Source organism: Lepisosteus oculatus, chromosome 1 (genome assembly GCF_040954835.1).
Source record: "Lepisosteus oculatus isolate fLepOcu1 chromosome 1, fLepOcu1.hap2, whole genome shotgun sequence".
NCBI lineage: Eukaryota > Metazoa > Chordata > Actinopteri > Semionotiformes > Lepisosteidae > Lepisosteus > Lepisosteus oculatus.
In genome coordinates, this window is record NC_090696.1 from 19,673,857 (window position 1) to 19,699,719 (window position 25,863).

General features: G+C 57.2%; 1 protein-coding gene across 2 annotated transcripts in view; it reads right to left on the reverse strand.

The window, feature by feature from the left end:
- Nucleotides 1-25,154, reverse strand: part of smarcc2 (SWI/SNF related BAF chromatin remodeling complex subunit C2) — a 35,114-nt gene extending 9,960 nt beyond the window's left edge. The window contains exons 1-20 of one of the 2 annotated variants that reach the window (XM_069187024.1): nucleotides 25,033-25,154; nucleotides 20,401-20,520; nucleotides 19,808-19,893; nucleotides 18,410-18,491; nucleotides 18,231-18,323; nucleotides 16,973-17,042; nucleotides 14,726-14,795; nucleotides 13,227-13,302; nucleotides 12,846-13,087; nucleotides 12,173-12,297; nucleotides 11,725-11,784; nucleotides 10,953-10,990; nucleotides 10,586-10,716; nucleotides 8,656-8,727; nucleotides 8,438-8,551; nucleotides 8,088-8,241; nucleotides 7,881-7,997; nucleotides 7,619-7,681; nucleotides 3,833-4,091; nucleotides 2,715-2,876 (exon numbers count right to left, since the gene is read on the reverse strand). In XM_069187024.1, the coding sequence (XP_069043125.1) occupies nucleotides 2,715-2,876; nucleotides 3,833-4,091; nucleotides 7,619-7,681; nucleotides 7,881-7,997; nucleotides 8,088-8,241; nucleotides 8,438-8,551; nucleotides 8,656-8,727; nucleotides 10,586-10,716; nucleotides 10,953-10,990; nucleotides 11,725-11,784; nucleotides 12,173-12,297; nucleotides 12,846-13,087; nucleotides 13,227-13,302; nucleotides 14,726-14,795; nucleotides 16,973-17,042; nucleotides 18,231-18,323; nucleotides 18,410-18,491; nucleotides 19,808-19,893; nucleotides 20,401-20,520; nucleotides 25,033-25,143 (2,245 nt within the window). In that variant the 5' untranslated portion in view covers nucleotides 25,144-25,154. Of the gene's footprint in view, nucleotides 1-2,714; nucleotides 2,877-3,832; nucleotides 4,092-7,618; nucleotides 7,682-7,880; nucleotides 8,242-8,437; nucleotides 8,552-8,655; nucleotides 8,728-10,585; nucleotides 10,717-10,952; nucleotides 10,991-11,724; nucleotides 11,785-12,172; nucleotides 12,298-12,845; nucleotides 13,088-13,226; nucleotides 13,303-14,725; nucleotides 14,796-16,972; nucleotides 17,043-18,230; nucleotides 18,324-18,409; nucleotides 18,492-19,807; nucleotides 19,894-20,400; nucleotides 20,521-25,032 lie in introns of both variants that reach the window. The other variant, XM_069187023.1, reaches the window with a different exon arrangement.
- Between the last annotated feature and the right edge of the window lie 709 nt (nucleotides 25,155-25,863).

Consider the following 25,863-nt stretch of genomic DNA (forward strand, 5'->3'; position numbering starts at 1 on the left):
CTGACAGTGGGAGTGTCTGTGCTCTCTGACAGTGGGAGTGTCTCTGTGTGCTCTCTGACAGTGGGAGTGTCTGTGCTCTCTGACAGTGGGAGTGTCTCTGTGTGCTCTCTGACAGTGGGAGTGTCTGTGCTCTCTGACAGTGGGAGTGTCTCTGTGTGCTCTCTGACAGTGGGAGTGTCTGTGCTCTCTGACAGTGGGAGTGTCTCTGTGTGCTCTCTGACAGTGGGAGTGTCTCTGTGCTCTCTGACAGTGGGAGTGTCTGTGTGCTCTCTGACAGTGGGAGTGTCTGTGCTCTCTGACAGTGGGAGTGTCTCTGTGTGCTCTCTGACAGTGGGAGTGTCTCTGTGTGCTCTCTGACAGTGGGAGTGTCTGTGCTCTCTGACAGTGGGAGTGTCTGTGCTCTCTGACAGTGGGAGTGTCTGTGCTCTCTGACAGTGGGAGTGTCTCTGTGTGCTCTCTGACAATGGGAGTGTCTGTGCTCTCTGACAGTGGGAGTGTCTCTGTGTGCTCTCTGACAGTGGGAGTGTCCCTGTGCTCTCTGACAGTGGGAGTGTCTCTGTGCTCTCTGACAGTGGGAGTGTCTGTGCTCTCTGACAGTGGGAGTGTCTGTGTGCTCTCTGACAGTGGGAGTGTCTCTGTGTGCTCTCTGACAGTGGGAGTGTCTGTGCTCTCTGACAGTGGGAGTGTCTCTGTGTGCTCTCTGACAGTGGGAGTGTCTGTGCTCTCTGACAGTGGGAGTGTCTGTGTGCTCTCTGACAGTGGGAGTGTCTCTGTGTGCTCTCTGACAGTGGGAGTGTCTGTGCTCTCTGACAGTGGGAGTGTCTGTGCTCTCTGACAGTGGGAGTGTCTGTGTGCTCTCTGACAGTGGGAGTGTCTATTAGCATGACCGATAGGTACAATCAGTGTTGCCAAAGCAAATAAAAATAATAAAATTAACATAGAACAAAACAAAAAATAGAAGTAAAATAAAATCTACAGACATGTTACAGACATTTACAACAAAGACATATAATATCAACATATACTGTAGGCGGCTGGAGCATTATTGGGAGACAGACTCACTGTTCCTCAGGCTGTGACAGGAGATCACATACTGGGCTGCCAGATCAACTGAGTTCCCTCCTCCCTCTCCCAGTAGGATTGGGACCTGTTGTGGTTTTGGCAGGTGTGGGAACTCTGGGATTAGATTTCTGAATTTCGGGAAGAATGTTTCTCTAATCCCAGAGTATCTGTCACAGTGCAGTAGGAAGTGCACCTCTGTCTCTATTTCTCCCTCTCTGACAGTGGGAGTGTCTGTGCTCTCTGACAGTGGGGGTGTCTGTGCTCTCTGACAGTGGGAGTGTCTCTGTGTGCTCTCTGACAGTGGGGGTGTCTCTGTGTGCTCTCTGACAGTGGGAGTGTCTCTGTGCTCTCTGACAGTGGGAGTGTCCCTGTGCTCTCTGACAGTGGGAGTGTCTCTGTGTGCTCTCTGACAGTGGGAGTGTCTCTGTGCTCTCTGACAGTGGGAATGTCTCTGTGCTCTCTGACAGTGGGAGTGTCTCTGTGTGCTCTCTGACAGTGGGAGTGTCTCTGTGCTCTCTGACAGTGGGAGTGTCTGTGTGCTCTCTGACAGTGGGAGTGTCCCTGTGCTCTCTGACAGTGGGAGTGTCTGTCCTCTCTGACAGTGGGAGTGTCTCTGTGCTCTCTGACAGTGGGAGTGTCTCTGTGTGCTCTCTGACAGTGAGAGTGTCTCTGTGTGCTCTCTGACAGTGGGAGTGTCTGTGCTCTCTGACAGTGGGAGTGTCTCTGTGTGCTCTCTGACAGTGGGGGTGTCTGTGCTCTCTGACAGTGGGAGTGTCTGTGCTCTCTGACAGTAAGAGTGTCTCTGTGTGCTCTCTGACAGTGGGAGTGTCTGTGCTCTCTGACAGTGAGAGTGTCTCTGTGTGCTCTCTGACAGTGGGAGTGTCTCTGTGTGCTCTCTGACAGTGGGAGTGTCTGTGCTCTCTGACAGTGGGAGTGTCTCTGTGCTCTCTGACAGTGGGAGTGTCTCTGTGTGCTCTCTGACAGTGGGAGTGTCTGTGCTCTCTGACAGTGGGAGTGTCCCTGTGCTCTCTGACAGTGGGAGTGTCTCTGTGTGCTCTCTGACAGTGGGAGTGTCTGTGCTCTCTGACAGTGGGAGTGTCTCTGCGTGCTCTCTGACAGTGGGAGTGTCTGTGCTCTCTGACAGTGGGGGTGTCTCTGTGCTCTCTGACAGTGGGAGTGTCTGTGTGCTCTCTGACAGTGGGAGTGTCTCTGTGTGCTCTCTGACAGTGGGAGTGTCTCTGTGTGCTCTCTGACAGTGGGAGTGTCTCTGTGCTCTCTGACAGTGGGAGTGTCTGTGCTCTCTGACAGTGGGAGTGTCTCTGTGTGCTCTCTGACAGTGGGAGTGTCTGTGCTCTCTGACAGTGGGAGTGTCTCTGTGTGCTCTCTGACAGTGGGAGTGTCTCTGTGTGCTCTCTGACAGTGGGAGTGTCTCTGTGCTCTCTGACAGTGGGAGTGTCTCTGTGTGCTCTCTGACAGTGGGAGTGTCTCTGTGTGCTCTCTGACAGTGGGAGTGTCTCTGTGTGCTCTCTGACAGTGGGAGTGTCTGTGCTCTCTGACAGTGGGAGTGTCTGTGCTCTCTGACAGTGGGAGTGTCCCTGTGCTCTCTGACTCTCTGTCCCTGTGTCTCTCTGTGGTGTGCCAGGCAGTCTCACCAGTGCGCTCTGTCTCCTCCAGGGCAGTGCCGGCGATGCCGCTGCTGTCCAGGCCATACAAGGGGTCCTGGCGGCCGCTGGCCCGCGCCGCCTCCTCCACGCGCCGCACATGGGCCTCCACCAGGGCCGACGGCACCTCCTCCCTCATCCGGGAGAACTCCTCTGGCACAGAAAGGGGAACGTCAGAGAGCAGATCGCCATTCCACTCCTCTCGCTGTTCCCCACCCCGTCTGTCCCTCTCTCTCCAGATCGGACCCACTCTGCACCCCTGTCCATCTCTCTCTTCCTCTGGCCCAAACTTTCTCACAGTGTCTGTCTCTTTCCCTGTCACCCCACTGCCCCTCTCACACTGTCCTCCCCAGTCTGTCCTCCCCAGTCTCCCCCTCTCACACTGTCCTCCCCAGTCTCCCCCTCTGACACTGTCCTCCCCAGTCTCCTCCTCTCACACTGTCCTCCCCAGTCTCCCCCTCTCACACTGTCCTCCCCAGTCTCCCCCCTCACACTGTCCTCCCCAGTCTGTCCTCCCCAGTCTCCCCCTCTCACACTGTCCTCCCCAGTCTCCTCCTCTCACACTGTCCTCCCCAGTCTGTCCTCCCCAGTCTCCCCCTCTCCAGTCTCCCCCTCTCACACTGTCCTCCCCAGTCTCCCCCTCTCACACTGTCCTCCCCAGTCTCCCCCTCTGACACTGTCCTCCCCAGTCTCCTCCTCTCACACTGTCCTCCCCAGTCTCCCCCTCTCACACTGTCACAGTCTCCTCCTCTGACACTGTCCTCTCCAGTCTCCTCCTCTCACACTGTCCTCCCTAGTCTCCTCCTCTCACACTGTCCTCCCCAGTCTCCTCCTCTCACACTGTCCTCCCCAGTCTCCTCCTCTCACACTGTCCTCCCCAGTCTCCCCCTCATACACTGTCCTCCCCAGTCTCCTCCTCTCACACTGTCCTCCCCAGTCTCCCCCTCATACACTGTCCTCCCCAGTCTCTTCCTCTCACACTGTCCTCCCCAGTCTCCTCCTCTCACACTGTCCTCCCCAGTCTCCTCCTCTCACACTGTCCTCCCCAGTCTCCCCCTCATACACTGTCCTCCCCAGTCTCCTCCTCTCTCTCCCCCTCTTTCTCTCACCCAGGGCAGACTTGGCGGCTGCAGAGGCAACTCGGGGGTCCACCACGGAGGCCAGGAAAGCCACGGTGCTCATGACGGGGTTCCCCGCCTGGCTGAAGGGGACGGGCTGGAAGGCCAGGGGCCCCAGGGAGGCCTGGCTGTCCTCCAGGTAGGGGTCCTCGATGGGGAGGCGCAGGAAGTGCAGGATACACTCGTCCTGCGTGCGGCTGCCCACGTGCTCCGACACCTTGTTCCAGTCGTCCTTGTACATCTCCAGCGCCTGGGGGGGCAGGGCGTGAGGGCTACCGATGAACACAGAGAGGGCGGGCGGGCGGGGTGGGGCAAGGGTGGGGGGGATACAGGGTGAGGATGGGGGACGCGGGGAGGGCGGGGCGAGGGCGGGGGGTGCAGATGGGGCGGGTGAGGGTCAGGGGGGTGCAGAGAGGGCAGGCGGGGGCTGCAGAAGGGGCGCGGCTAGGGTGGGGGGTGCAGAGAGGGCGGGGTGAGGGTGGGGGGTGCAGATGGGGCAGGTGAGGCTCAGGGGGACGCTATGGGGAAGGGTCGAGGGTGGGGGACGAGGAGAGGGCGGGGCAAGGGTGAGGGTGGGGGATGAGGAGAGGGCGGGGCGAGGGCGAGGGTGGGGGACGAGGAGAGGGCGGGGCGAGGGCGAGGGCGAGGGTGGGGGACGCGGAGAGGGCGGGGCGAGGGCGAGGGTGGGGGTGCGGAGAGGGCGGGGCGAGGGCGAGGGTGGGGGAGAGGGCGGGCGAGGGCGAGGGTGGGGGTGTGGAGAGGGCGGGGCGAGGGCGAGGGTGGGGGATGTGGAGAGGGCGGGGCGAGGGCGAGGGCGAGGGTGGGGGACGAGGAGAGGGCGGGGCGAGGGCGAGGGTGGGGGTGTGGAGAGGGCGGGGCGAGGGCGCGGGTGGGGGACGAGGAGAGGGCGGGGCGAGGGCGAGGGTGGGGGTGTGGAGAGGGCGGGGCGAGGGCGCGGGTGGGGGACGTGGAGAGGGCGGGCGAGGGCGAGGGTGGGGGACGTGGAGAGGGCGGGCGAGGGCGAGGGTGGGGGACGAGGAGAGGGCGGGGCGAGGGCGAGGGTGGGGGACGAGGAGAGGGCGGGGCGAGGGCGAGGGTGGGGGACGAGGAGAGGGCGGGGCGAGGGCGAGGGTGGGGGACGAGGAGAGGGCGGGGCGAGGGCGAGGGTGGGGGTGTGGAGAGGGCGGGCGAGGGCGAGGGTGGGGGTGCGGAGAGGGCGGGGCGAGGGCGAGGGTGGGGGACGCGGAGAGGGCGGGGCGAGGGCGAGGGTGGGGGACGAGGAGAGGGCGGGGCGAGGGCGAGGGTGGGGGTGTGGAGAGGGCGGGGCGAGGGCGAGGGTGGGGGACGAGGAGAGGGCGGGGCGAGGGCGAGGGTGGGGGACGTGGAGAGGGCGGGGCGAGGGCGAGGGTGGGGGTGTGGAGAGGGCGGGGCGAGGGCGAGGGTGGGGGTGTGGAGAGGGCGGGGCGAGGGCGAGGGTGGGGGACGAGGAGAGGGCGGGGCGAGGGCGAGGGTGGGGGACGAGGAGAGGGCGGGGCGAGGGCGAGGGTGGGGGTGTGGAGAGGGCGGGGCGAGGGCGAGGGTGGGGGTGTGGAGAGGGCGGGGCGAGGGCGAGGGTGGGGGACGTGGAGAGGGCGGGGCGAGGGCGAGGGTGGGGGACGCGGAGAGGGCGAGGCAAGGGCGAGGGTGGGGGACGAGGAGAGGGCGGGGCAAGGGCGAGGGCGAGGGTGGGGGACGCGGAGAGGGCGGGGGGAGGGATGGGGTGGGGGACGCGGAGAGGGCGGGGCGAGGGCGAGGGTGGGGGTGCGGAGAGGGCAGGGCGAGGGCGAGGGTGGGGGTGTGGAGAGGGCGGGGCGAGGGCGAGGGTGGGGGACGAGGAGAGGGCGGGGCGAGGGCGAGGGTGGGGGTGTGGAGAGGGCGGGGCGAGGGCGCGGGTGGGGGACGAGGAGAGGGCGGGGCGAGGGCGAGGGTGGGGGTGTGGAGAGGGCGGGGCGAGGGCGCGGGTGGGGGACGTGGAGAGGGCGGGCGAGGGCGAGGGTGGGGGACGTGGAGAGGGCGGGCGAGGGCGAGGGTGGGGGACGAGGAGAGGGCGGGGCGAGGGCGAGGGTGGGGGACGAGGAGAGGGCGGGGCGAGGGCGAGGGTGGGGGACGAGGAGAGGGCGGGGCGAGGGCGAGGGTGGGGGACGAGGAGAGGGCGGGGCGAGGGCGAGGGTGGGGGTGTGGAGAGGGCGGGCGAGGGCGAGGGTGGGGGTGCGGAGAGGGCGGGGCGAGGGCGAGGGTGGGGGACGCGGAGAGGGCGGGGCGAGGGCGAGGGTGGGGGACGAGGAGAGGGCGGGGCGAGGGCGAGGGTGGGGGTGTGGAGAGGGCGGGGCGAGGGCGAGGGTGGGGGACGAGGAGAGGGCGGGGCGAGGGCGAGGGTGGGGGACGTGGAGAGGGCGGGGCGAGGGCGAGGGTGGGGGTGTGGAGAGGGCGGGGCGAGGGCGAGGGTGGGGGTGTGGAGAGGGCGGGGCGAGGGCGAGGGTGGGGGACGAGGAGAGGGCGGGGCGAGGGCGAGGGTGGGGGACGAGGAGAGGGCGGGGCGAGGGCGAGGGTGGGGGTGTGGAGAGGGCGGGGCGAGGGCGAGGGTGGGGGTGTGGAGAGGGCGGGGCGAGGGCGAGGGTGGGGGACGTGGAGAGGGCGGGGCGAGGGCGAGGGTGGGGGACGCGGAGAGGGCGAGGCAAGGGCGAGGGTGGGGGACGAGGAGAGGGCGGGGCAAGGGCGAGGGCGAGGGTGGGGGACGCGGAGAGGGCGGGGGGAGGGATGGGGTGGGGGACGCGGAGAGGGCGGGGCGAGGGCGAGGGTGGGGGTGCGGAGAGGGCAGGGCGAGGGCGAGGGTGGGGGTGTGCAGAGGGCGGGGCGAGGGCGAGGGTGGGGGACGTGGAGAGGGCGGGCGAGGGCGAGGGTGGGGGTGTGGAGAGGGCAGGGCGAGGGCGAGGGTGGGGGTGTGCAGAGGGCGGGGCGAGGGCGAGGGTGGGGGACGTGGAGAGGGCGGGCGAGGGCGAGGGTGGGGGTGTGGAGAGGGCGGGCGAGGGCGAGGGTGGGGGACGAGGAGAGGGCGGGCGAGGGCGAGGGTGGGGGTGCGGAGAGGGCGGGGCGAGGGCGAGGGTGGGGGTGTGGAGAGGGCGGGGCGAGGGCGAGGGTGGGGGTGTGGAGAGGGCGGGCGAGGGCGAGGGTGGGGGACGAGGAGAGGGTGGGGCGAGGGCGAGGGTGGGGGTGTGGAGAGGGCGGGCGAGGGCGAGGGTGGGGGACGAGGAGAGGGTGGGGCGAGGGCGAGGGTGGGGGTGCGGAGAGGGCGGGGCGAGGGCGAGGGTGGGGGTGTGGAGAGGGCGGGCGAGGGCGAGGGTGGGGGACGAGGAGAGGGTGGGGCGAGGGCGAGGGTGGGGGTGCGGAGAGGGCGGGGCGAGGGCGAGGGTGGGGGTGTGGAGAGGGCGGGGCGAGGGCGAGGGTGGGGGACGAGGAGAGGGTGGGGCGAGGGCGAGGGTGGGGGTGCGGAGAGGGCGGGGCGAGGGCGAGGGTGGGGGTGTGGAGAGGGCGGGGCGAGGGCGAGGGTGGGGGACGTGGAGAGGGCGGGGCGAGGGCGAGGGTGGGGGACGCGGAGAGGGCGGGGCGAGTGTGGCGGGTGCAGACGGGGCGGGTGAGGGTCAGGGGGACGCTGTGGGGAAAGGACGATGGTGGGGGTTGCAGAGAGGGCGTGGCGAGGGTGGGGGTGCGGAGTGGGCGGGGCGAGGGTGACACACTCACCTCCAGCAGCAGCAGGGTCTCCTGCTCCGTCCACTCCCGGGTGGCGCTGGCGGCACTCTTGCTCTGCAACAACACAGGACCACACCCACGATCTGACCACGAGGGCGCTGGGGCCCTGCTGATGCCAGATCTCTTCCCCCCCCTTCCTCTCTCGCCCCCACTCCCTCCTCCTCCTCCTCTCTCACTCCCACTCCCACAGACAGGTGTGTCCCCCCTCCACCCTGCTCCTAGCCCCTCTCCTCCGCCCCCTCCCTCCCCCTACCTTGGCCGGCCCACTCTTCTTGCTGTACATGTCCGTCCTCAGGCCGAAGTTCTGCAGGTCCGCTGGCTTCTCCTTGACCTTCTCCGGGAAACTGAGCATCTGCTGGGAGGCGGGGGTCTGGACGGGCCGACAAGGAGAGAGGGAGAGGGGGATCAGCCAATCGGAGAAATCAGGACCCCCCAGCCCCTCCCTCCCCGACTCCGTTACCTGGGACGTCTTGGGCTGCAGGGGCACCAGTCCGGACGGCGTGTCAGCCAGGACGTGGAAGTGCGAAGTGGGAGGGGGTCCCATGGGGGTGGGGCGGCTCTCCGCGTCCACCTGGTAATTGATGAGCCCCCACTGCTCCAGGAACGCGTGAACCCTGCAGGGCGAGAGAGGGGGTCACGGGCCGGAGCGCAGCGAGGGAGGAAGACGGGGACGGAGAGGTCCGAGGGCAGGCGCCGCCGCGGACAGAGGCGCGGGCGGGCACAGCGGCGGCGTACGGGCCGGCCGACGCGGGGGAGACGCCGAAGAGCGGCGAGGAAGGGCCGAGCGCGAGCGCAGTGGCGCCTCCTGACCTCATGATGGCGCACACGTCCCCGGCCAGGTTGCGCCGGCAGGCGGTGGAGGTGAGGTACTCCTGGGGATTCAGGCGGTACGTGTCGATCATGAAGTTCCTGTAGGCCAGGTATCTGCAGGGAGAGAGGAGGAGGGTTGGGATGTGTTCACGGGCTGCGGGCTCCTCCAGCAGGGGGCGCACACGGCACGCTCCACACAGCCTCGTGTCTGGACTCACATCTCGGGGGTCTTGGACTTGTTCTTGCCGTTGAAGAATTCTGGGAGAGCCCGGCGCTCGATCGCGTGGACGCTGCGAGACACGGGGAGAGGGGGAGAGGTCAGGGGCCGGCGGGGGACCAGTTGTGTAGCTGTACCTGTTTGTAGCCAGGCATGATGATGGTGATGTGGTGAGTGCGGGGCAGTGGGTTGTGTAGTTGTGTAGCTGTACCTGTTTGTAGCTGGGGATGATGATGGTGATGTGGTGAGTGCGGGGCAGTGGGTTGTGTAGTTGTGTAGCTGTACCTGTTTGTAGCCGGGGATGATGATGGTGATGTGGTGAGTGTGGGGCAGTGGGTTGTGTAGTTGTGTAGCTGTACCTGTTTGTAGCTGGGGATGATGATGGTGATGTGGTGAGTGTGGGGCAGTGGGTTGTGTAGTTGTGTAGCTGTACCTGTTTGTAGCCGGGGATGATGATGGTGATGTGGCGAGTGCAAGGCAGTGGGTTGTGTAGTTGTGTAGCTGTACCTGTTTGTAGCCGGGGATGATGATGGTGATGTGGTGAGTGCGAGGCAGTGGGTTGTGTAGTTGTGTAGCTGTACCTGTTTGTAGCCGGGGATGATGATGGTGATGTGGTGAGTGTGGGGCAGTGGGTTGTGTAGTTGTGTAGCTGTACCTGTTTGTAGCTGGGGATGATGATGGTGATGTGGTGAGTGTGGGGCAGTGGGTTGTGTAGTTGTGTAGCTGTACCTGTTTGTAGTTGTGTAGCTGTACCTGTTGTAGCCGGGCATGATGATGGTGACGTGGTGAGTGCGAGGCAGTGGGTTGTGTAGTTGTGTAGCTGTACCTGTTTGTAGCTGAGGATGATGATGGTGATGTGGTGAGTGCGAGGCAGTGGGTTGTGTAGTTGTGTAGCTGTACCTGTTTGTAGCCGGGGATGATGATGGTGATGTGGCGAGTGCGAGGCAGTGGGTTGTGTAGTTGTGTAGCTGTACCTGTTTGTAGCTGGGGATGATGATGGTGATGTGGCGAGTGCGAGGCAGTGGGTTGTGTAGTTGTGTAGCTGTACCTGTTTGTAGCTGGGGATGATGATGGTGATGTGACGAGTGCGAGGCAGTGGGTTGTGTAGTTGTGTAGCTGTACCTGTTTGTAGCTGGGGATGATGATAATGATGTGGTGAGTGCGAGGCAGTGGGTTGTGTAGTTGTGTACCTGTACCTGTTTGTAGCTGGGGATGATGATGGTGATGTGGTGAGTGCGAGGCAGTGGGTTGTGTAGTTGTGTAGCTGTACCTGTTTGTAGCTGGGGATGATGATGGTGATGTGGTGAGTGCGAGGCACTGGGTTGTGTAGTTGTGTAGCTGTACCTGTTTGTAGCTGGGGATGATGATGGTGATGTGGCGAGTGCGAGGCAGTGGGTTGTGTAATTGTGTAGCTGTACCTGTTGTAGCCGGGCATGATGATGGTGATGTGGTGAGTGTGGGGCAGTGGGTTGTGTAGTTGTGTAGCTGTACCTGTTGTAGCCGGGCATGATGATGGTGATGTGGTGAGTGCGGGGCAGTGGGTTGTGTAGTTGTGTAGCTGTACCTGTTGTAGCCGGGCACGATGATGGTGACGTGGCGAGTGCGAGGCAGTGGGTTGTGTAGTTGTGTAGCTGTACCTGTTGTAGCCGGGCACGATGATGGTGATGTGGCGAGTGCGAGGCAGTGGGTTGTGTAGTTGTGTAGCTGTACCTGTTTGTAGCTGGGGATGATGATGGTGACGTGGTGAGTGCGAGGCAGTGGGTTGTGTAGTTGTGTAGCTGTACCTGTTTGTAGCTGGGGATGATGATGGTGATGTGGCGAGTGCGAGGCAGTGGGTTGTGTAGTTGTGTAGCTGTACCTGTTGTAGCCGGGCATGATGATGGTGACGTGGTGAGTGCGAGGCGGTGGGTTGTGTAGTTGTGTAGCCGTACCTGTTGTAGTCGAACCAGGCGGCGTAGCTGGGGATGATGATGTGGTGAGTTTGCTCAGTGACGTTGTCCTCGTGAAGATCAGCCCCCTTCACCGGCTCCCCCTTCACACTGGGAGAGCCCTCCTCTTCCTCCTGGGACAGAGCAGGAGGGTCGGGGTACGGGGAATGGGGGAGAGAGTGAGAGGGAGGGTTGGGGTACGGGGTCGGGGGGAGAAGGGGAGATATGGGGGGGTCAGCAGGGAGAGATAGTGGGACGGTGAGAGAGGACAGTGACCAGGTGACACTATTTTAGGTCCTTTGAGCAAATCCAAGAGATGCCTGTGTCTGAAGTGCAAGTGTGAAGACTAACAGAGAAACCAGTGAGTTACCTTCCCCACTGCCTCCATCGACTCATCCTCCTGCTCGTCTGGTGAAGAAGGAGAGAGAGAGCGTTAGACCACCATTCCTCCCTGAGATAACAGGTCTAATCACGTAACAACTGTCACACCACATCATGTCAGACTGTATGTCTTACTCAGCATTACTGCACTTGCAGCTCTACCTCAGTGGCCACACTGATGAAGCTCTTTGGCTTTGAGAAGAATCTCAGGGGTAAAACTGGACAGAACGTCCAGCTGTCTTACAGGATGGGAAGGGACACAAGCATGAGGGGACTACTGTCTGGTATGGCACTACTGTATACCACACTGTGACGGGCAGGGCTCTGTTGTCCTGTACTGCACTGCGCCACACTGTGCTTGGCTATGTTGTCCTTTATTGCATTGGGCTGTGCTGTCCTGTCCCACACTGCACTGTGCTAGGCCAGGCTGGATTGGACTGTACTGGACTGTACTGAGCCACACTGTGCTTTGCTATGTTGTCCTTTATTGTGCTGGGCTGGACTATCCTATAATGCACTGGGCTAGGCTGTGCTGCTGTGTCCTGAATGCCACTAGGCTGAGCTGTGCTGTACTGTACTGGGCTATATGGTCCGGCACTGGGCTGGGCTCTGTTGTGCAGAACTGCACTGGGCTGGGCTCTGTTGTGCAGAACTGCACTGGGCTGCAATCATGATCCCAGATGTTGTGGCGATTCCTGTAACACCTCATGCGACAGGGAGAGCAACAGGAAGAGGCAGGAGAGAGGAGGGGCGTCACTCACCCAGGTCAGTCATGGTTCCTCCCTTTACTGGGGCCGACTCGGAGTCTTTCTTCGTATTGACTGTGGGGGACAGAGAGGCAGGGTGAGAGGCATGGAATCTGTATCCCAAACTCTGAACCCTGAATCGTTAAAAGCAAAGCAAAACTGGATACCTGTTAACAGATCAGGCTAATAATAATTACATACACTTATATAGTACTTTCCTAGACACTCCACCCAAAGCTCGTTAGAGGTAATGGAGACTTAAATACCCTCTGCTCATGCAGAACTTTCTATCACTATTACAACTGATTGGCCACTACAGTAAAACAGCTATCAGTACGAAAGGAAACTGATCTGCCCCATGGGGATACAGCTGATCTAACATCGCTCAGTTTGATGACTGACACTTCTGCAGCAATGCAGGGACAGGTGTGCTTCCCAGTGCAAACACCAGGGGGCGCAGTACCGTTCTTGGGCAGAGTGACCTCTTCCACTGCGGGCACAGGTGAGGGCTCATCCAGATCCTTGGTCAGGTCCTCCTGTTCCTCCTCGCGGTGCCCGCGTTTCGACTTGGCATAGGGGGCTGTTGGGCTGGGGAGGGAGGGGTGCAGGGGTCACTCCCACAACAATACTGACGGACACATGTATACACACTGACAGTGACACACCTGCTAGTACACGCGCTGACGTGTTAATCATGCTAATACACACGCTGACACTCTAGTACGTACGGCTAAACACTGATCCCAGCCCTCGCCCCGACACACCCCGATGGCAACGGGGCGGATCCTCTCAGCTCACCAGTTCGCATGACGACCTACAGTCTGGAGACTGTGCAGCACAGAGCCGTCAGCTCTGGTCCCCAGTGAAAAGAGCCTGTGTGGCCACCGGACACTGGCCACTAGCCACCGGACACTGGCCAGCGCCATGTCCCCCCACACCCACAATCCACCACAGGCCAATACTGCAGCCACACTGAGCTGATGGAGCGCCATCTAGTGTTCTGTCAGACACACCTGACTGCTGCATAGTGTCTCTTTGAACGGGTCACCGAACACGGATGGCTGGGTTATCGCCACCAGCGGTGTAACTGGCCGAGGCGCCGATTCGCCAGTGCCCCCCCACCCCGGCCCCCGCACCCTTTCTTGGCGTTCTTCTTCTTGGTCTCGGGCGTGGGGGTGGGCGAAGGGGAGGGCGAGCGCTTCCTCTTCTTGGCGTTGCCCGGCTTCCTGTCGCGGCGCTCGCCGTCGGGGGGGCTGACCTCGTCCGTCAGCGTCTTGGCGGAGATGCGCTTGCGGCGCGGCCCCTCCCCCACCTCGTAATCCTCCTCGTTCATCCACTCGTTGAAGGAGTCCAGGTCCAGGATCCACTTGGCGTGGACCTGGGAGAGTGGGAGGGCAGGGCGCGCGTCAGCACGTTTCTGTGCACGGCTGTTTCGGCCTGTCGGCACTCGGGAGAGCAGCGGTTTGCTGGGATGTCAAGCGACGGTTTGGGGTATCAGCGTCTGGGGGTGTCAGTACCTTGCGGGGTTTCTCGGGAGTGGGTGGGTCCTCCACTGCAGCCTCCACTTCGCTGGCGGGGATCCAAGTGTCATAACTGGAAAACAGCACAGGGCAGTGGTAAAGACAGGGCACAGGGCACAGCATGGTGTGGTAAAGACAGGGCACAGGGCACAGCATGGTGTGGTAAAGACAGGGCGCAGCATCGTGTGGTAAAGACAGGGCGCAGCGCACAGCATGGTGTGGTAAAGACAGGGCGCAGGGCACAGCATGGTGTGGTAAAGACAGGGCACAGGGCACATCATGGTGTGGTAAAGACAGGGCGCAGGGCACAGCATGGTGTGGTAAAGACAGGGCACAGGGCACAGCATGGTGTGGTAAAGACAGGGCGCAGCGCACAGCATGGTGTGGTAAAGACAGGGCACAGGGCACATCATGGTGTGGTAAAGACAGGGCACAGGGCACATCATGGTGTGGTAAAGACAGGGCACAGGGCACAGCATGGTGTGGTAAAGACAGGGCACAGGGCACAGCATGGTGTGGTAAAGACAGGGCGCAGCATCGTGTGGTAAAGACAGGGCACAGGGCACAGCATGGTGTGGTAAAGACAGGGCACAGGGCACATCATGGTGTGGTAAAGACAGGGCACAGGGCACAGCATGGTGTGGTAAAGACAGGGCACAGGGCACAGCATGGTGTGGTAAAGACAGGGCGCAGCATCGTGTGGTAAAGACAGGGCGCAGCGCACAGCATGGTGTGGTAAAGACAGGGCGCAGGGCACAGCATGGTGTGGTAAAGACAGGGCACAGGGCACATCATGGTGTGGTAAAGACAGGGCGCAGGGCACAGCATGGTGTGGTAAAGACAGGGCACAGGGCACAGCATGGTGTGGTAAAGACAGGGCGCAGCGCACAGCATGGTGTGGTAAAGACAGGGCACAGGGCACAGCATGGTGTGGTAAAGACAGGGCACAGGGCACAGCATGGTGTGGTAAAGACAGGGCGCAGCATCGTGTGGTAAAGACAGGGCACAGGGCACATCATGGTGTGGTAAAGACAGGGCACAGGGCACAGCATGGTGTGGTAAAGACAGGGCACAGGGCACAGCATGGTGTGGTAAAGACAGGGCGCAGCATCGTGTGGTAAAGACAGGGCACAGGGCACATCATGGTGTGGTAAAGACAGGGCACAGGGCACAGCATGGTGTGGTAAAGACAGGGCACAGGGCACATCATGGTGTGGTAAAGACAGGGCGCAGGGCACATCATGGTGTGGTAAAGACAGGGCGCAGGGCACAGCATGGTGTGGTAAAGACAGGGCGCAGCACACAGCATGGTGTGGTAAAGACAGGTCACAGCCAGTAAAGACGGGGCGCAGCACACAGCACGGCGTGGTAAACACGGGGCTGAGTGTGGTAAACAGCATCCTACTGGATATGAAACACGGGGTAGAGCACAGGACAGAAAATCAGGGCAGCAGCTACAGAAGGGATGAAGGGAAGGAACGCAGCTGGCAGCGTACCTGTCAGGAGAGTAGCCCCAGTGTAGCAACACCTGCTTGTCTCTCTTCATCACCGGGCGAACCCACTCCTCTGGAGAGAGACGCACTGTTACTGTCTGCCAACACACGTACCCTCACACACCCTCTGTCTGACCAACACACGCACCCTCACCGCTGCTGTCTGACCCTCACACAGCCTCACTGCTGCTGTCTGACCAACACACGCACCCTCACCGCTGCTGTCTGACCCTCACACACCCTCACTGCTGCTGTCTGACCCTCACGCACCCTCACCGCTGCTGTCTGACCCTCACACAGCCTCACTGCTGCTGTCTGACCAACACACGCACCCTCACCACTGCTGTCTGACCCTCACACAGCCTCACTGCTGCTGTCTGACCAACACACGCACCCTCACCACTGCTGTCTGACCCTCACACAGCCTCACTGCTGCTGTCTGACCAACACACGCACCCTCACCGCTGCTGTCTGACCCTCACACACCCTCACTGCTGCTGTCTGACCCTCACGCACCCTCACCGCTGCTGTCTGACCCTCACACACCCTCACACAGCCTCACTGCTGCTGTCTGACCCTCACGCACCCTCACCGCTGCTGTCTGACCCTCACACACCCTCACACACCCTCACTGCTGCTGTCTGATCCTCACGCACCCTCACCGCTGCTGTATGACCCTCACGCACCCTCACACAGCCTCACTGCTGAGGTCTGACCCTCACACACCCTCACTGCTGCTGTTTGACTCTCACGCACCCTCACCGCTGCTGTCTGACCCTCACGCACCCTCACACAGCCTCACTGCTGAGGTCTGACTCTCACTCATCCTCACCGCTGCTGTCTGACCCTCACACACCCTCACACAGCCTCACCGCTGCTGTCTGACCCTCACACACCCTCACGCACCCTCACTGCTGCTGTCTGACTCTCACGCACCCTCACACACCCTCACTGCTGCTGTCTGACCCTCACTCATCCTCACCGCTGCTGTCTGACCCTCACACACCCTCACTGCTGCTGTCTGACTCTCACACACCCTCACTGCTGCTGTCTGATCCTCACACACCCTCACACACCCTCACCGCTGCTGTCTGACTCTCAAACACCCTCACTGCTGCTGTCTGACTCTCAAACACCCTCACTGCTGCTGTCTGATCCTCACACACCCTCACACAGCCTCACCGCTGCTGTCTGACCCTCACACACCCTCACACACCCTCACCGCTGCTGTCTGACCCTCACACACTCTCACACACCCTCACTGCTGCTGTCTGGCCCTCACACACCCTCACCCACCCTCACCGCTGCTGTCTGACCCTCACACACCCTCACGCACCCTCACCGCTGCTGTCTGACCCTCACACACCCTCACCGCTGCTGTCTGACCCTCACACACCCTCACCCACCCTCGCCGCTGCTGTCTGACCCTCACACACCCTCACCGCTGCTGTCTGACCCTCACACACCCTCACTGCTGCTGTCTGACCCTCACACACCCTCACACACCCTCACAGCTGCTGTCTGACCCTCACTCATCCTCACCGCTGCTGTCTGACCCTCACACACCCTCACGCACCCTCACCGCTGCTGTCTGACCCTCACACACCCTCACTGCTGCTGTCTGGCCCTCACCCACCCTCACTGCTGCTGTCTGACCCTCACACACCCTCACACAGCCTCACTGCTGCTGTCTGACCCTCACACACCCTCACACACCCTCACCGCTGCTGTCTGGCCCTCACACACCCTCACGCACCCTCACCGCTGCTGTCTGACCCTCACACACCCTCACTGCTGCTGTCTGACCCTCACACACTCTCACACACCCTCACTGCTGCTGTCTGACCCTCACACACCCTCACACACCCTCACTGCTGCTGTCTGGCCCTCACACACCCTCACCACTGCTGTCTGACCCTCACACACTCTCACACACCCTCACTGCTGCTGTCTGACCCTCACACACCCTCACTGCTGCTGTCTGACCCTCACACACTCTCACACACCCTCACTGCTGCTGTCTGACCAGCACACGATCACCTTCACACACTAAGAATAAGATTGACACATACGTACACGAATTAGTACACACTAAAGAAACTTTACACCCTCTATTCTCACTCTGCACACTCTGGTTCTGGGACTGGTTTCACAGTTCCCCCCTCCCCAAACAGCCACATTCAGTATTGCTCTCTTTTCCCCTCGTATTGAAGCCCAACACCCCCAGTATGACAGAGCTCTGCCCCTCACCCTCCTCCAGGCTGGCAGGGATGGGCACCACAATGAGGGAGCTGGCTGCCCGGTCCTCCGTCACAGAGCCCTGGGGTCAGAACACAGTGTCAGGGGTCAAAGTGGCACACACAGGAATAAACATGTTCAGACCAGGTACAGAGAGACACAGACCGGGCACAGGGAGACACAGACCAGGTACAGAGAGACACGGGACAGGACAGCTACAGAGAGACAGAGACCAGGTACAGAGAGGAGTGGGACAGGACAGCTACAGAGAGACACATATCGGACACAAGGAGACACACCAGCTACAGAGAGACATGGGACAGGACAGCTACAGATAGACACAGACCGGGCACAGGGAGACACAGACCAGGTACAGAGAGACACGGGACAGGACAGCTACAGAGAGACAGAGACCAGGTACAGAGAGACACGGGACAGGACAGCTACAGAGAGACAGAGACCAGGTACAGAGAGGAGTGGGACTCGACAGCTACAGAGAGACACATATCGGACACAAGGAGACACACAAGCTACAGAGAGACATGGGACAGGACAGCTACAGAGAGACACAGACCAGGCACAGGGAGACACACCAGCTACAGAGACACAGACCAGGTACAGAGAGGAGAGGGACAGGACAGCTACAGAGAGACACAGACCAGGTATAGAGATGAGAGGGACAGGACAGCTATACAGAGATACAGACCAGGTACAGGGAGACATGGGGCAGAACAGCTACAGAGAGACACAGACCAGGCACAGGGAGACACAGACCAGGCACAGGGAGACGCGGGACAGGACAGCTACAGAGAGACATGGGACAGGACAGCTACAGAGAGACATAGACCAGGCACAGGGAGACACAAACGAGGTACAGAGAGGAAAAGGGACAGGACAACTATAGAGAGACACACCAGCTACAGAGAGACACAGACCAAGCACAGGGAGACACGGGACAGGACAGCTACAGAGAGACATAGACCAGGCACAGGGAGACATAGACCAGGTACAGAGAGACACAGACCGAGCACAGGGAGACACAGACCAGGTACAGAGATTAGAGGGACAGGACAGCTACAGAGAGACAGAGACCAGGTACAGAGAGACACACCAGCTACAGAGAGACACAGACCGAGCACAGGGAGACACGGGACAGGACAGCTACAGAAAGACAGACCAAGCACAGGGAGACACACCAGGTATAGAGAGACACTGGACAGGACAGCAACAGAGAGACATGCCAGGTACAGAGAGAGAGACAGTTGGGTACCTGATGACGTTTGATGATGTCCTTCAGTTTTCCCAGCAGCTTGGGCTCAATGTCGGAGCTGAGGAAGATCACGGGCCGACTGAGACAGTTGTTCTGTCGGAGCGAGAGGGAGACACAGTTACTCCTCTGAGAAGGGTGAACGCAGCGACTCGGAGAAACGGACAGGCAGGTGAGCTCACCTGGACCAGGGACTTCTCGATGGTCATGAACATCTCCACATTCCGGTCCATTCGAGACGGGTTCTGGAAGTCAAACCTCCTCCTGAGAGAGGAGTACAAGGCGGGGTTGCAGTATAGCTGCTATTTCAATATTCTCTCAGTGTTTTTATAATGGACACTATTTAACAGCAAAGATACTTATTCACTAGATCTAGACAGGCCAAGGCTTTGTTGCCCTTGCACTGTGCAGGTCCGGTATTGACTCATAGAGACTCATTGTATGATACTTCAATATTGTACGTAGCTGAACAAGCTTAACTTTGATTCAGTAATAGCTCTACACTAACTCCACACGTTATAAATCAAATCTATAAAGATACTGTATTAACTCTGTAAAAGCTCTGCAAAGTCTGCACTCTGCTATGAAGCTCTACTACTGCATGTAGCTTCTGTTCTAACTCTATAGTAGTTTTTCACCCTCTTTGCTGACAGTATAGAGGCTCCACACTGCCTGCATCTGCCTTTGCTCCAACCTACATCAGCTTTACAATCACTCGAGCTCTACACTGACCGCATATCTCCTCTATTCAGGCTGTGCATTAACAAGATACAGCTACCATACTAATTCTAGAAAGGCATGATACTGTACAACACTAAACATAAACTCTGTACACTGCCTCTCTGCTATCTCTGTATGGTCTGTCTCTATACTGCCTCTTTGATGTCTCTTACTGTCCAGTGTACGGTCTCTATACTGTCCCTGTACACTCTCTATGCTGTCCAGTGTACGGTCTCTATACTGTCCCTGTGCTGTGTCTTTTCTGTCTCTATAAGATCTCTATACTGCCCAGTGTGCTGTCTCTGTACGATCTCTATACTGTCCAGTGTACAGTTTCTGTACGATCTCTATACTGCCCAGTGTACAGTCTCTGTACGATGTCTATACTGCCCAGTGTACAGTCTCTGTACGATCTCTATACTACCCAGTGTGCCGTCTCTGTACGATCTCTATACTGTCCAGTGTACAGTCTCTGTACGATCTCCATACTGCCCAGTGTACAGTCTCTGTACGGTCTCTATACTGCCCAATGTACAGTCTCTGTACGATCTCTATACTGCCCAGTGTGCTGTCTCTGTACGATCTCTATACTGTCCAGTGTACAGTCTCTGTACGGTCTCTATAGTGCCCAGTGTACCCTCTGTGTACGGTCTCTATAGTGCCCAGTGTACCCTCTGTGTACGGTCTCTATACTGCCCAGTGTACAGTCTCTGTACGGTCTCTATAGTGCCCAGTGTGCCCTCTGTGTACGGCCTCTATACTGCCCAGTGTACAGTCTCTGTACGGTCTCTATAGTGCCCAGTGTGCCCTCTGTGTACGGCCTCTATACTGCCACTCTGCTGCCCGTCAGTGTGACTCACCAGCCCTGGTCACTCTTGAATTTGTATGCTGCAGCCAGGATGTGGCAGAGAGCGCCCCCTGACTTGAAGTCCAGGAAACATTTCATCTACATGGAGAGCAGGAGAGGGGGAGGGGAGGAGAGGAAGAGAGCAGGAGGGTGGGAGATGGGCAGGAGCAAGGTAGAAGCAGAGGAGAGGGGCAGGGAAGATGAACACAGATCAGAGCAAAGACACCCGCTGTCTTGCACAGTTAGATCAGCTGTCAGGTGCTTATGATTAGCACATGAGCTGTGAAACTACAAATCAAATGAATCACGATGTACATTAACAATGAACTAAAAGTCAAATGAGTTGACTCTGGAGTCCAGGATAAGACATGATAGTAATTTAGCATTGTGTCAGTGCAATCCTGTGGTTCTATTAGTACCTACTGTTATCTCCTCAACATACACACTGTAAACCTGCACATGTTCTCTTCTACCAATAATGTGATCAACAATACAGAGCGTGCTCTACCCTAGAGCTGTGTGATTAGTGTGGTTTTACTGTGTGATTAGTGTGGTATTACTGTGTGATTAGCACACTGTTCCTCTGTGTTCTGTATGGGTCAGTACCGGCAGCTTGGTGAGAGGAGGGTTGCTGACATGTTTCCCAAACACCTCCTCCTGGAACTGTAGCAGCTGGACAACCAGGCTGGACAGGGACTTGTTAGTGGGCGGCTCTGCCTGGATATACTGAGAGACAGTGTGGGAGAGAGAAAAGGGTTAATACAGACACACTGACTGGACACTACAGTACACTAACACTGCACTGAGAGAGAGGGGTTAATACAGACACACTGACTGGACACTACAGTACACTAACACTGCACTGAGAGAGAGGGGTTAATACAGACACACTGACTGGACACTACAGTACATTAACACTGCACTGAGAGAGAGGGGTTAATACAGACACACTGACTGACTGGACACTACAGTACACTAACACTGCACTGAGAGAGAGGGGTTAATACAGACATACTGACTGACTGGACACTACAGTACACTAACACTGCACTGAGAGAGAGGGGTTAATACAGACACACTGACTGGACACTACAGTACACTAACACTGCACTGAGAGAGAGGGGTTAATACAGACACACTGACTGACTGGACACTCCAGTACATTAACACTGCACTGAGAGAGAGGGGTTAATACACACACACTGGCTGACTGGACACTACAGTACATTAACACTGCACTGAGAGAGAGGGGTTAATACAGACATACTGACTGGACACTACAGTACACTAACACTGCACTGAGAGAGAGGGGTTAATCAAGACATACTGACTGACTGGACACTACAGTACATTAACACTGCACTGAGAGAGAGGGGTTAATCAAGACATACTGACTGGACACTACAGTACATTAACACTGCACTGAGAGAGAGGGGTTAATACAGACACACTGACTGGACACTACAGTACATTAACACTGCACTGAGAGAGAGGGGTTAATACAGACATACTGACTGGACACTACAGTACATTAACACTGCACTGAGAGAGAGGGGTTAATACAGACATACTGACTGGACACTACAGTACATTAACACTGCACTGAGAGAGAGGGGTTAATACAGACACACTGACTGGACACTGCAGTACACTAACAGTATTTATTGTTGTAGTCTTCTTATTTATTGTTATTGTCATCCTGTAAAGCGCTTTGAGAAGCCACCTTTAAAGGCGCTATATAAAATAAAGTTTATTATTATATTATTATTACACTGAGAGAGGAGTTAATCAAGACATACTGACTGGACACTACAGTACATTAACGCTGCACTGAGAGAGAGGGGTTAATACAGACACACTGACTGGACACTACAGTACACTAACACTGCACTGAGAGAGAGGGGTTAATACAGACACACTGACTGGACACTACAGTACATTAACACTGCACTGAGAGAGAGGGGTTAATACAGACACACTGACTGGACACTACAGTACATTAACACTGCACTGAGAGAGAGGGGTTAATACAGACACACTGACTGACTGGACACTACAGTACACTAACACTGCACTGAGAGAGAGGGGTTAATACAGACACACTGACTGGACACTACAGTACACTAACACTGCACTGAGAGAGAGGGGTTAATACAGACACACTGACTGACTGGACACTCCAGTACATTAACACTGCACTGAGAGAGAGGGGTTAATCAAGACATACTGACTGGACACTACAGTACATTAACACTGCACTGAGAGAGAGGGGTTAATACAGACACACTGACTGGACACTACAGTACATTAACACTGCACTGAGAGAGAGGGGTTAATACAGACATACTGACTGGACACTACAGTACATTAACACTGCACTGAGAGAGAGGGGTTAATACAGACATACTGACTGGACACTACAGTACATTAACACTGCACTGAGAGAGAGGGGTTAATACAGACATACTGACTGGACACTACAGTACATTAACACTGCACTGAGAGAGAGGGGTTAATACAGACACACTGACTGGACACTGCAGTACACTAACAGTATTTATTGTTGTAGTCTTCTTATTTATTGTTATTGTCATCCTGTAAAGCGCTTTGAGAAGCCACCTTTAAAGGCGCTATATAAAATAAAGTTTATTATTATATTATTATTACACTGAGAGAGGAGTTAATCAAGACATACTGACTGGACACTACAGTACATTAACGCTGCACTGAGAGAGAGGGGTTAATACAGACACACTGACTGGACACTACAGTACACTAACACTGCACTGAGAGAGAGGGGTTAATACAGACACACTGACTGGACACTACAGTACATTAACACTGCACTGAGAGAGAGGGGTTAATACAGACACACTGACTGGACACTACAGTACATTAACACTGCACTGAGAGAGAGGGGTTAATACAGACACACTGACTGACTGGACACTACAGTACACTAACACTGCACTGAGAGAGAGGGGTTAATACAGACACACTGACTGGACACTACAGTACACTAACACTGCACTGAGAGAGAGGGGTTAATACAGACACACTGACTGACTGGACACTCCAGTACATTAACACTGCACTGAGAGAGAGGGGTTAATCAAGACATACTGACTGGACACTACAGTACATTAACACTGCACTGAGAGAGAGGGGTTAATACAGACACACTGACTGGACACTACAGTACATTAACACTGCACTGAGAGAGAGGGGTTAATACAGACATACTGACTGGACACTACAGTACATTAACACTGCACTGAGAGAGAGGGGTTAATACAGACATACTGACTGGACACTACAGTACATTAACACTGCACTGAGAGAGAGGGGTTAATACAGACATACTGACTGGACACTACAGTACATTAACACTGCACTGAGAGAGAGGGGTTAATACAGACACACTGACTGGACACTGCAGTACACTAACAGTATTTATTGTTGTAGTCTTCTTATTTATTGTTATTGTCATCCTGTAAAGCGCTTTGAGAAGCCACCTTTAAAGGCGCTATATAAAATAAAGTTTATTATTATATTATTATTACACTGAGAGAGGAGTTAATCAAGACATACTGACTGGACACTACAGTACATTAACGCTGCACTGAGAGAGAGGGGTTAATACAGACACACTGACTGGACACTACAGTACACTAACACTGCACTGAGAGAGAGGGGTTAATACAGACACACTGACTGACTGGACACTACAGTACATTAACACTGCACTGAGAGAGAGGGGTTAATACAGACACACTGACTGGACACTACAGTACATTAACACTGCACTGAGAGAGAGGGGTTAATACAGACACACTGACTGACTGGACACTACAGTACACTAACACTGCACTGAGAGAGAGGGGTTAATACAGACACACTGACTGGACACTACAGTACACTAACACTGCACTGAGAGAGAGGGGTTAATACAGACATACTGACTGGACACTACAGTACACTAACACTGCACTGAGAGAGAGGGGTTAATACAGACACACTGACTGGACACTCCAGTACATTAACACTGCACTGAGAGAGAGGGGTTAATCAAGACATACTGACTGGACACTACAGTACACTAACACTGCACTGAGAGAGAGGGGTTAATACAGACACACTGACTGGACACTACAGTACACTAACACTGCACTGAGAGAGAGGGGTTAATACAGACACACTGACTGACTGGACACTACAGTACATTAACACTGCACTGAGAGAGAGGGGTTAATACAGACACACTGACTGCGTAAAGCAATACGCAGCACTATACAGTACATCACCCTAAAGTGTCATACAATGGAATACTTCAAAAATACTCTAGTATGTTAACGGACACTGTAGTTTAGCACATTACTACACAGTACAGTTACAGTACAGAGACACTGACTGAACACTACAGCACATCCAGGATCAATCTTCAATATCAGTCAGTCAGTGTGCAGGAGGTTGCACTGTATAGTAGAGTACAGCACTGACCTCTCGTGCGTTTCTCCACTTTGCGCCGCGCGTGAATCACTTCACGCAGCACACACGCGCTGCGATAGGACAGCACATCTGGCCGCTCGGCAGCCTCGCGCTCCGAGCCGGGGGCTGAGTGGGGCTGGGCGCTGTTCGCGTGGGAGGGGGCGCGCGCGCGCGCGCGCGTGTGTGTGTCTGTCTGTGACAGCGCTGAGGTTTTGTCGCGCAACATCGAAACGCGAAACTCCCGCACCACACGACCCCGCAGTGTTGACGGGGCGAGGGGAGGAGGCCACGGCTGTCAGAGCCGTTATCTCAGAACACGCACGGCTCCCCCCGCCGCCGTGCAGTACCGCTGGCTACACGCCAGGGGCTGCCAGATGTTAACAGCTGGCGAGAATCTCCGCCTGCCAGTTAAATTGCGAAAACAGACAAAATCAAGGAATGACACGCACGCAAACACACTAAACACACGCCGCGGCTCAAACGCGACAGGTTGCCCCCTGCTGTGCACTGCGATTCGTTCCGCGCGCCCGAACCGGCAGCCCGAGGGGTCGCACCCCTGCAGCCGGGATGACGGGGAGAATAACATCGGGGTCTCTTTTGTTTTCTGGGCGGCTCTCATTGTGTCTCGGCTGAATCGCTCAGCCGGATTCAAGAATTCCCCCCGCCTCACCCAGCCCCCTGGTCTCCGGAGCTCTTTTTCAAAAAACACCCAGACATGGCATTGAAAAAGGGGGGAAAATGAAGAGGTACCTTTTTGTAATTCTTGCCCAACCAAATGCGGACATTGTCGAACTGCGAAACCGTATCGGACGCCTCGAAATATTTAACATTCGGGCCGCCGTCTTTCTTCCGCACCGCCATCTTTGCTGGGTCGCCTGTAGACAGAACAGGGGGAGGGGGATCGGGCGCCACCTGGCGGCTGCTCGGCGGCGCTGCGGGTTTGCGGCCAGCCGCGTCCAGGGAGAGGAGGTCGAGGCGAAACTGGCGCCATCTTGGCTCCGGTACCGCGGCCAGACCCCCACAGTGAAAAAGGAAGGAGTTAGATCCAACATGGCGCATCCTGCCGCGCAGTTTCTCACATAAATCGTCTCTCCTCGTGAAATACCGTCTTTATTAATTCGTCATAGAGGATTTTATCATAGGCAAAAAAAAAATGATTGCTGGTGTCATAAACAGAACGAGGAGGAAAGACGAGCTTTTTAGCACTAAATATTTATTTTTTTTGCCATGTGTAAGTGAGTGTGTGACAGACGTGCAGTTTTAAGGTCAGAAAAGGACAGTCTTCATTTAAATAATTGACTGAACATGATTGACTGTGGGTACACAACAGTGAAAAATACAATAGTCCCCCTTGAATGCAGAAGAGCAGTAACAGAACTATTAAGGATGAAGTAATATGTTATCAGGGACAATAATGGACAATAGACAGCACCAGGGAAATAGCTGATGTGCCAAGATAAGGTCAGATCACTTTATTGGGCATGTACAGTTTCTTGCATTAGGAATTTGTCTTTTCACAGACCCCAGCTTGCTCTCCCTGAGACACACAGACAGGGAGAGAAGCTGGGGGTCAGAGCGCAG